Source organism: Eptatretus burgeri, chromosome 1 (genome assembly GCF_056783735.1).
Source record: "Eptatretus burgeri isolate ZD-2024b chromosome 1, Ebu_testis_v1, whole genome shotgun sequence".
NCBI lineage: Eukaryota > Metazoa > Chordata > Myxini > Myxiniformes > Myxinidae > Eptatretus > Eptatretus burgeri.
The window spans coordinates 155,906,928-155,918,192 of record NC_140961.1 but is presented as its reverse complement, the minus strand read 5'-3'; the positions used below and the strand labels follow the sequence as shown (position 1 = coordinate 155,918,192).

At 45.3% G+C, this 11,265-nt stretch overlaps 1 protein-coding gene across 1 annotated transcript in view; it reads right to left on the bottom strand.

Moving 5' to 3' along the window:
- Nucleotides 1-1,020: 1,020 nt before the first annotated feature.
- LOC147035815 (extracellular calcium-sensing receptor-like) overlaps nt 1,021-11,265 on the bottom strand; it is an 83,065-nt gene continuing 72,820 nt past the window's right edge. Inside the window, exon 8 of the mRNA XM_085869634.1 lies at nt 1,021-1,496. Coding sequence (XP_085725760.1) covers nt 1,021-1,496 — 476 coding nt within the window. The remainder of the gene's footprint in view (nt 1,497-11,265) is intronic.

Genomic DNA, 11,265 nt, shown 5'->3' with positions numbered 1-11,265 from the left:
GTGTTAATTTATATTATCTCTCTGATACTGATTCTGGAAACATGCTGATTTCTGTGGTTGTTGTGGCATATTCCATGAGGGATCACTTTCATACTCAGGTTCCCTCACTTTCCTCTTCTTTGAAATCTATGGCTGTACAAATTACAAATGAGAGCAAACATGCCATGCATAAAGCACTCATTTGGCATGACAAGGTAGGTATTAGAGATGCTAGTCTGAATGTTGGTACTATGCGTGGTAGAGTTGGTGAGATAGCAGAAACTTTTACCCGCAGAAGAGTGGATGTATGCTGTGTGCAAGAAACAAGGTGGAGGAGAGGTTCTATGAGAATGGTCACAGGTAGAAATGATAGGTACAAATTCTTTTGGATTGGTTGTGACTGGAACTAGTGGTGTTGGGATTATGTTGGCTGAAAGTGGGTGGAGAGGGTGTTGGAGATTAGGCAGTTAATGCAAGAGTTATAGTTCTAAAGCTGTTGTTTGATAAGCGTATATTAATAGTGGTATCAACATATGCCTCACAGATAGGATTAAGTGGGGAGGAGAAGGATGAGTTTTGGGACACACTTGTGCATGTTATTTCAGGGATTAGAGAGAGAGAAGTTATTCCGATGGGAGGGGATTTGAATGGACATGTTGGAGCATTGGCAGAAGGATATGAGGGTGTGCATGGTCGGTCAGGCTTCAGAGTTAGAAACACTGAAGGTGGAAGAATACTTGAGTTTGGGGAAGTTAAAGTAATATATTTGGTGAAAGTTAAAGTAATGTAATTGGGGAGAGTTAAAGTCATGTATTTTCTGAACGTGAAAGTAATGTACAGTATTTGTTGAAAGTTCAAGTAATATTTTTAGTGAAATTTTTTTTTTTGAGTACAGCTGTGGCCCTGCCTAATGATTCATAAAAGAAATACACAAAATGCAATACAACGCTATTGTTTGATTGGATAGAAATGTCTCCATTGAACAAAATGTGGGGAAGTTGTTTTCTTGGTGGAAAAACATACATGTCAGGAATGTAAGTCTCATGATATTTTATTTTTGTAAATTGTGTAACATTTTGGGGCAAAATTGCAGCCAAGAAATGCAAATGACACAGCAATGATTGCAAACATTTCTGTTATATTTGTATGTTTTCCTTGTGTGCTCATATAAGCAGGAATGAAAGCAACCACAACCATTAAGAGAAACAGCATGTTGTATGTTGTAAACTTTCCCTCGTTTGAAGATGAATCCTTGTTTTGAGCCTTTGAAGCAAGACCAAGGCACAATATTGCCAAAATAATCAAGTAGGTCAAAGAACAAAAAGCCCAAAGGGGTGATGTCAAAGTGCATTCAATAATGATGATTCCCAAACGGGCCGTTGTATTGTAGTTTACCCTTGGATCACTTACAAGAGCCCACAGTAAAGAAAACACCACTTGTGGGGGAAAACAAAATGCCACAACATATTTCTGTTTCAGTGACTTCACTGCAGTTGGCCATTTCTTGAGAGGAGAACCTGGAAATAAGTATCAACAGAATCATTTTCAATAATTTAATGTTCAACAATGATGTTTGTGTAACAATTGAAAAACACATGGGTGAAGAGATTTGTTTCATAGAGTTGTGTTGTACAGTAAACCCTCAAATATTGCAAGGGTTATGTTCCTGGAAAATGCTGCGAGACTTAAAACTGACAGTGGAAAGTAAGACCTAATGGAAAATTGGGGTTTCGGTTCCCTGGCTTCGAGGAAATACAGAGGAAGGTTGACGGCAGCCAGAAATCAACACATCACAATCAAAATAAAAATGTAAAATATATACAGTGCATACAAACAATGAAATAAACATGGAAATTCAATAAATGCGGTATAAAATAAAAATGCAAGACTTTTAACTAATAAATTTATGACGAAACAGCGAGATGGATGAGGGTAAATGCATTATGTACTCCTTTGTACTGTGCTCTCCCGTAAATTGAAACCACAGACGTAGCTCAGAGATGATGATGCTGTGATCGGGGGGAGGGTGGAGATTTGAAACATGAGAATGTAGAACTTGTGATGGCTTTTGGATCATCGGGAGCGTGGCAAAGGCACCTGCTGCATTGCCACCGAGGAGAAGGGTAAAACGATCCTTCACCACCTTGATACAGTGCAAATCTTTCTTTCTTGGCTTGAGGAGGAAGATACGAAATGGTATCTCCTTCCAAAATAATCCTACCTCTTCGGCATTAAAAACCTACTCCAGCATAAATCCCTTCACCTCAATTAGTTCCATGAGCTGTAGTGGGTTAGTTTTTCACAGCATCATGGTCTGCCGTGGTTGAACTGGAGTTTTCGGCTCCGGTGCCTCGTGGAAACGTTGGTAAATCTTCAATGTTACCTCCCATACATCGGTGCACTCAAATAAGTAAATCCACAAAGGTTTCTCCCATACAACGTTCCACTCAAAGGCATTTTTCTGCATGTGACCTCATTTGACAAGAACCCTCGGCAATCGATTTTATTCTTGTAAACTTTTGAGAAGATTCTTACGTCTTCAGCATGGCTGTGAGAGAGGACAAGTATACATTCGTGCTGAACTACTGAAAACAGAAGGCCCAATTGTGGCTTCCCATCTTCTCTTCAACTATACAAGCCTGGTGTTGGTTTATGGTTAGGGCGGCTGGCTTAAGATCTTCGGGTCTTGAGTTTGAGCCTCTGTCGTGTCATTGAAATAACACCAGGTGGGTTGACTCAGCCTGTCATCCGTTGGCAAAATGAGTACACGCTTGCTGGTAACAAGGGGCACCACATCAGCAGCACAGTCGTGCTTCTGGAGAAATAATGCAACCAGCATGCAAAGGCTACATATGAAACAACAACATCAACGATATCATGCCACAAATTACCATTCCAAATTCAAACGGTAATAAACATTAATGAAATGGGATTCTGCCCTCCAGCCAATTAAATAGAATTGGATACTGCACTGCACTCACACCTGCAGCTCTGTCGGTCTTCCTCATAAGATGGTGTATGTAATGTATCCGATTTATCTCTTACCCTCACGACGTTTGATTTGACACCCGTTTGTTCATGGTATTCATTCTTGTTATTTTCTTATATTTTCTGGTAATCGGCTGCCCAATTATCAACATAATTTGGTAATCAGCTTTCATTCAAAGTCGGGGTCATTCATGGTATTCAGCTTGTTTTTATTACCATTTGAATTTGTTAATTTGAGGACACCTTGTATGAATAAAAACATGAATCGAATAAAATCCTGACATTTAAAATACTCAACTGTACTGTACTGATGAATATTTCCCTTTCTTTCCATCCAATAGGGGTTTTGACATCTCTAAAACGGGTTTGCTGGTTTCCCGAAACAAAATGGGTCAAATCCATGAAATGCAGGGCATTTGCCAGGTCGACAGAATGGGTTTTGATTTCTAACAGCTCCCTCCCGGTTTTACATAGAACACAGTGGTTAAAAAGAAAACGTTGCTATTTGGGCACGTTTTATATCCCCGCTAATGCCCCATTACGCTGCCTACCCTCCACTCATGCTTTCTTTTCCCCTCACGCTGCCTCCCCTCCTTCCTCATCTTACCTTTCCACTCCCCTCACGCTGCCTTCCCACTCCCATCACGCTGCATTCCCACTCCCCTCATCCTCCATTTTCCACTCCGCTCACGCTGCCTTCCCACTCCCATCACACTGCCTCCCCACTCCCCTCATCCTCCCTTTTCCACTCCGCTCACACTGCATTCCCACTCTCATCACGCTGCCTTCCCACTCCCCTCACACTGCCTTCCCACTCCCCTCACACTGCCTTCCCACTCCCCTCATGCTGCGTTCCCACTCCTCTCATGCTGCCTTCCCACTCCCTTCATGCTGCCTTCACACTCCCCTCACATTTCCTTCCCTTGCCTTTATGCACCATTCTCTTCTTGTCATGCTGCCTTCCTTTCCGATCAGGCTGCCTTCCCTTCCCATCATAGTGCCTTCCCTTCCTGTCACGCTGCCTTCCCTTGCCATCATGGTGCCTTCCCTTCCTGTCACGCTGCCTTCCCTTCCCTTCCCATCATGGTGCCTTCCCTTCCCATCATGCTGCCTTCCCTTCCCATCATGGTGCCTTCCCTTTCCTTCACACTGCCTTCCCTTCCCTTCATGGTGCCTTCCCTTCCCATCATGCTGCCTTCCCTTCCCATCACGCTGCCTTCCCTTCCCATCATGGTGCCTTCCCTTTCCATCACACTGCCTTGCCTTCCCATCATGGTGCCTTCCCTTCCCGTTACGCTGCCTTCCCTTCCCTACATGGTGCCTTCCCTTCCCCTCATTTCCCTTCCCTGTATCCCCTTTCACTTCCCATCACGCTGCCTCCCCTTACTCTTCTCATCACGCTGCCTCCCCTTTCCATTCCCTTCTCACCACGCTGCCTCCCCTTTCCCTTCCCTTCTCATCACGCTGCCTCCCCTTACCCTTCTCATCACGCTGCCCCACTTACCCTTCTCATCACGCTGCCCCCTTACCCTTCTCATCACGCTGCCTCCCCTTACCCTTCTCATCACGCTGCCCCCTTACCCTTCTCATCACGCTGCCCCCTTACCCTTCTCATCACGCTGCCCCCTTACCCTTCTCATCACGCTGCCCCCTTTCCATTCTCATCACGCTGCCTCCCCTTACACTTCTCATGCCCCCCTTACCCTTCTCATCACGCTGCCCCTTACCCTTCTCTTCATGCTACCTCCCCTTACCCTTCTCATCACGCTGCCCGCCTTTCCCTTCTCATCACGCTGCCCCCTTACCTTTCTCATCACGCTGCCCCCTTACCCTTCTCATCACGCTGCTTCCCCTTACCCTTCTCATTACGCTGCCTCCCCTTTCCCTTCCCTTCTCATCATGCTCCCTCCCCTTACCCTTCTCATCACGCTGCCTCCCCTTTCCCTTCCCTTCTCATCATGCTGCCTCCCCTTACCCTTCTCATCACGCTGCCCCCCTTACCCTTCTCATCACGCTGCCTCCCCTTACACTTCTCATGCCCCCTTACCCTTCTCATCACGCTGCCCCCCTTACCCTTCTCATCACGCTACCTCCCCTTACCCTTCTCATCACGCTACCTCCCCTTACCCTTCTCATCACGCTGCCCCCTTACCATTCTCATCACGCTGCCCCCTTTACCTTTCTCATCACGCTGCCCCCTTACCCTTCTCATCACGCTGCTTCCCCTTACCCTTCTCATCACGCTGCCTCCCCTTTCCCTTCCCTTCTCATCATGCTGCCTCCCCTTTCCCTTCCCTTCTCATCACGCTGCTTCCCCTTACCCTTCTCATCACGCTGCCTCCCCTTTCCATTCCCTTCTCATCACGCTGCCTCCCCTTTCCCTTCCCTTCTCATCACGCTGCCTCTCCTTTTCCTTCCTTTCCCGTCATGCTGTCTCCCCTTTCTCTCCCCTCACGCTGCCCTCCTCCCAAACCCCTTCCACCAACATACAACTCTCTGGAGGTCGAGGTGAGGAAGGGCTGTCAAAGAATGTGCGAATTGTATAAATGAAAGTTTTTTCTTTAAGCAGTCGGAACTGCTGCACAGATCAATTCCGAAATTCATCTCAAGAAATCGTGACAGTTTCACGGTGTTTTATCGCACCGCTAATGCGGTGGTACACTTCGTACCATCCCCTGTCACTGTCTTTCCATGCTGCCCTCATGCTTCCTTTCCTTCCCTCCTCTCACGCTATCCTCTTCCCAAACACCTTCCACCACCATACAACTCTCCGGAGGTCATGGAGAGGAAAGGGTGTGAAAGAATGTGCAAATTGAATAAATTAACGATTTTTTTGTTTTTCACAATCGGAGCTGCTGTTGGGATCAACAATGCAATTCATCGTATGTGTAGAAATTAAATAAAGGCACGAACACTGGCAAGGCTTTTTCAATGATTGAAGAAAAATGACCTTCCTTGCCTTCCCCTTGCCTAATGCTTACCTCCTTCCAAAGCCCCTCCACCCCCACAGATGTCTCTTGGTGTTGTTCGGGCATTTTCTAGCATGACCCGTTGGGGGACGATAAAACAGCACGTTCAATTTCGTTCAATCATGCAATGATGCCGGCATAAGAGGACCATCCTCCCCCCCCCCCCCAATCGTATAAAACGCATATCCAGAACACCCCCTTCCCTTCAACTATTATCCCACTCTCTCCCCCATCCTCATCGCCACATTCCCATCCCAGAATGTATAGCGACGTGTGATGAGGCCTCGCTTCTCCAGCCCACCCCTTACTCCCTCTCCTCCACCCCTTACTCACTCTTCCCCACTCCTTGATTGCTGCACTCCCTCTCCTCGCCCCACTACTCCCACCACCCCTCGGCCTAAATATTCCTGTGAGCTAAGTGACAGGTTTTATTTGCTCAAATAAAGAGGATAAGTTATTCAAATAGAACAGATTTTTTTGTGCTGTAAACAATTAAAGAAGATAACAAATACTGCGTTTGGAACAAGGTTAAAAAACACACTGATCAGTAATTATGTGGAGACATAAAACAATTACCTATGTATTACATCTGACAAATTGGCCCAATTGGAATTGTTGCATTCAGCATATTGTTCATGACTGCATACAATGCGTCCAGCATAAGTGTGGATGGTTGCAGTGGTTTGCCTTCAATGATTTGATTGCCTTGATTCAATGATTCAATGATTCGATCCTTCAATGATTGCCTTCAATTGCAGCTGAATTCTCGTCTGGGGGTCATCGTGTTTCATCATTCATAACTATCAGGATTGCCCTGCCTCAGTGGTAAAAAAAAATTATTGGCTGCACCCTCACTGCATCCCACGACAATGATGACAAATGAGTCAGATATACATGCCCCAACCTGCATAAAACTGTTTGTCCATCAGATCACGTCAGGCCAGGTTAGATCTGTGAATTGCTACAGGTACCTTTTAAACCTGTACTAACCTGTTTCATGGTCGTGTTATTGGCGACTAAACCATCTCCCCTACCAGGTTTCTTGGTGAGGAGGGTGTATGGCGCTAGACACCAAGCAGGATGAAGAACAAAACTTTTTAAATGGCGGAGGAGATACTTGTGAGCAAACGGTCATCGATATCTAGTGCCCAACCAAATTTGCCTTCATCCTCCTGCAGTTGAGTTACTTTTTTGAGGAGGTTGGTGGCAGGATTTGTACTCCGGCCACCATATAACCCTTCATTCCGCAAAACGTACCACGAGGAAATCTGAAAACCCACTCTGTGGGAGTAACTCCTGTGCAGCTGCCCTCCGTAGGGCAGCTCACTGAATGAGGGGATTGGGGCTAAGCCTTCGGGACCTCCACCCTTTGATGATAGGAGGAAAACCACTGATTTCTACTCCTCGATTGGTCACGTCCACAGCGATTGTATATGGAGGAGTGAAGTCAACGGAAGTTCACTTTCCGCCATCTTGTCTCCCCCAAAACATCACTGCAGCAAATAGGAAAACAGCAGACTGGCAGTAAGAATTCTCCAAATGAAAGCAATAGACTTTGCATGTAACTCATGCAAAGTTTTATTAGTTGGTGTAATGAACTTGTGAAAATCACAGACCTCATGTGTCCTTGAGAGAATGTCACTTTGTGTGGTTTAATCACCTTTTACGTCTGTGCGCTGAAAGGGAATGTTGACATTTCACATTTTCATGTGTTAAGTGTATTTTGTGATGTCATACACAGGGTGATTAAACGCAGGTGGTGACCTTTCAGCCCATCATACCTGCACCACATCAACACAAGAAAATTCGGGAGTTTTTTTCCAACTTCCAGAGGAGTGGGCATGTCTTGGGGTTAAAAAAAAAAAAAAACATCAACAACACTCTGCAGACATGCACATAATTAATCCATCAATGCTCAAACTTGCAAAAAGACCTGTCAATATATCTATATATCTCTCTCTCTCTCTCTCTCTCTCTCTCTCTCTCTCTCTCTCTCTCTCTCTCTCTCTCTGTCTCTGTCTCTGTCTCTGTCTCTGTCTCTGTCTCTGTCTCTGTCTCTGTCTCTGTCTCTGTCTCTGTCTCTGTCTCTGTCTCTGTCTCTCTCTCTCTCTCTCTCTCTCTCTCTCTCTGTGTCTCTCTCTCTCTCTCTCTCTGTCTCTCTCTCTCTCTCTCTCTCTCTCTCTCTCTCTCTCTCTCTCTCTCTCTCTCTCTGTCTCTGTCTCTGTCTCTGTCTCTGTCTCTCTCTCTGTCTCTGTCTCTGTCTCTGTCTCTGTCTCTCTCTCTCTCTCTCTCTCTCTCTCTCTCTGTCTCTCTCTCTCTCTCTGTCTCTCTCTCTCTCTGTCTCTCTCTCTCTCTCTCTCTCTCTCTCTCTCTCTCTCTCTCTCTCTCTCCCTTGCATCATTGGTTGGGATGCGGCTGTGCCGCTGATGCAGTGTCCCCCTTACCAGTACACTGGTACTCATTTTGCCGACCTCGGAAGGATGACAGGCTGAGTCATCCTCCTGGTGTATATTAATTCAGCGGCCAACGGGACTTGAACTCAGGACCCTGGGATCCTAAGCCGCCACCCCAACCACTAAGCCAACACCAGGCTTTTTCCTCTACCCCTCAATCTCCATAACTTCCAGGTTCCTATCTAATTCCAATTTAAACCCATCTACTGTTTCTATCACCAATTCCTTTCCAGGGAGACCGTTCCATGCATTAACTACTCTTTGAGTGAAAGACCCCTACCTCACTACCTTCTTAACTCGACTCTTCTTTACTCTCAAGCAATGCCCCTTGTGCGATCACTGTGTCTACTCTGCTGAATAATTATTCTGCACTTATTTTGTCGATGCCCTTAAATACCTTAAACATCTCAATCATATCACCTCGTAACCTCTTTCTTTCTATGGCATAAAGCCCTGTCTCCTTTAACCGCTCCTCAGCTGAGTCGAGTGAGGCCCGGAATCAATCTGTTTGCCCTACGTTGAACCCTTCGACATGGCAGCGACGTCCTTCCTGAGTTGTGGCGACCAAAACTGCACACAATATTCTAGATGTGGCCCTCACTAAATTCCTGGGCTATGTTAATTATTTTGATATTTAATTGATCCCCCTCCAAATACAACTGAAAACCAGATTTGCTTCACATTTTGCTGCCTGACACTGTGCTGCCTGCTTACCTCCCATATCTCTTACCACCCCGAGATCCTTCCCCCATGTGACACACTCCAACATTACCCCTTGTATCCTGTAATCTCTATTTATGTTGTTCTTCGGAAGAACTTCTTCCCCGTCCAACACCTTACACTTGCTCAGGTTAAATTACATTTTCCAATCTTTTGCCCAATCTATGAGAGTATCAACACTTTCCTGAATCTGATCACCACCCCCTCTGCTATCCACCTTCCCTCCAAGCTTTGTTTCATCTGCAAATTTGGAAAACCTCTTCACCCCTCTCTCCAAATCATTGATGTAAATAATTAATAGTAATGGTCCGAGTCCTGATCCCTGAGTACATATTATAAAGATGACAACATTAAGAGAAGAAAGAGAGGTGGGATTGAAGGGATCCATGGTGTAAGGGAGGGAAGTGACTGAGGGGGGGGTGTCTGATGGGGGGGGGTTCCTTCCCCCACTCCTCCAAATGGTAGGGGAATGGTGATTTAACCTGAAGTTTGTACATTCTAAAACATTCTTGTTTGCAAAATGAAAGCAGTCTAATCATCTTCATTTATTGATGTAATTTTTCAGTTTTTAGCACGTAACTCCTGAATATGTTTTGAACTTTACATTGTGTAACACACAAGGAGTGTTGAGATGGGGGCGGGGGGGGGGTACCCCACGCTGCCTGTGAGAAAAGTGCACAGCTACATGATATTATTTACGAGAAGGATATATTTATAAGTTTTCAGGATGTGTTGGACATTGAAAGGCTTTGTACGGAGTTATTGGCCTCGTCATGGTTAACTTTTGCCTGCGAACGTTGGTCTCAAAACGACCTTTAGTGGGGCAACTTAGCTAAATATAGCATAACAATTGTGCATTTTGTGAGGAAAGCACCAAATTTGGCACACCAGTAGCCTATCATATTATCAACAGATTTCGATATTGAGCCATCTCAAATTTTTTGAGGATTTTTAGATGGGCCAATATCCAAATCTGTTCATTGCCCCACTTGCCCCACTACTTCATGCCAACATCTCGTAGCTTACAACCTTGCCCCGAAAACATTAAGAAACGTAGAATAACAAAAAATTGCCTGAAATAACAAAACATATTTTAAATAACATAAAAAAACATGACTTTAGTTTTGTTTTGTTATTGATGAAGTGACCTGGTGCCTAATCTAACTTGGATGTTAGGCCTATGTTTGTTTTCCGATCCAACCCTGTGTCAGGCCTCATAATATGCATTGATCGCCTACGTGTAATTGCCAAGGAGCTCCAAGGGAATTTTCCGGAATTCGATTGAGTAATAGGAACAGTAATTTACTTCAAAATCCATTAAAATATTAGACAGAAGTTGAAATATATTTGAAGAAATAGATTTTGCAAAATCGGCCGGGCCCGGTTAAACATTGCGTGCTTCGACAGTTCGCCTCTTTTGGGGGAGACAAGATGGCAGAAAGTGCACTTCCGGTGGCTTCACGCACGAGCGTGAAGTTGGTTAAAGCTACTGTGACATTCATGCTGAACTTCTTAAGGCTGTTGGAACTGCTGTACTCATGTAGTTACACGCAGTGCTGTGCCCTGCCTGGAACACATGCATCACCCAACTGCCTGGAAGATGGGCTTTGATGTCCCTCTCTGAAAAGGGAAGGTTGATCGCCAGGACTGCAGCATCTAACGAGGGGTGATGCTCTAAGTTCCGTGTATGGTCTTTGCTCGGATAATTCTTAATAGGGTCCGCCACCTTCCACTTGAGCACCAGCACGCAGAGCAGTCAGGCTTTACACAAAAGAGGTCAACGATTAACCCTATCCTTGCTTTTCGGGCCCTCACCGAATGCAGACAAGAGTTTTGGCAGTGGCTGCTTGCAGCCGATGTTGATCTCTGCAAAGCATTCAATTCAGTGAATTGGAATGCCCCCTGGAAGATAAGTGGTCTTCTTGGTGTGCCAATAAAACTGATCAATCTGATGTCTGAACGATTCTCTGGTACTGAGAGCGCTGTAAGATGTGGTGATGCCATCTCTTGACTTATTTCCAGTTGGTACTGGTGTTCTTCAAGGTTGTGTACTGGCCTGCACACCTTTCAGCACTTGTATGGACAGGATTCTGGGGTGGATGTCAGAGAGATCAAGCTGTGGTGCATTATTTGGGGATGTCAAGTTCTCTGACCTT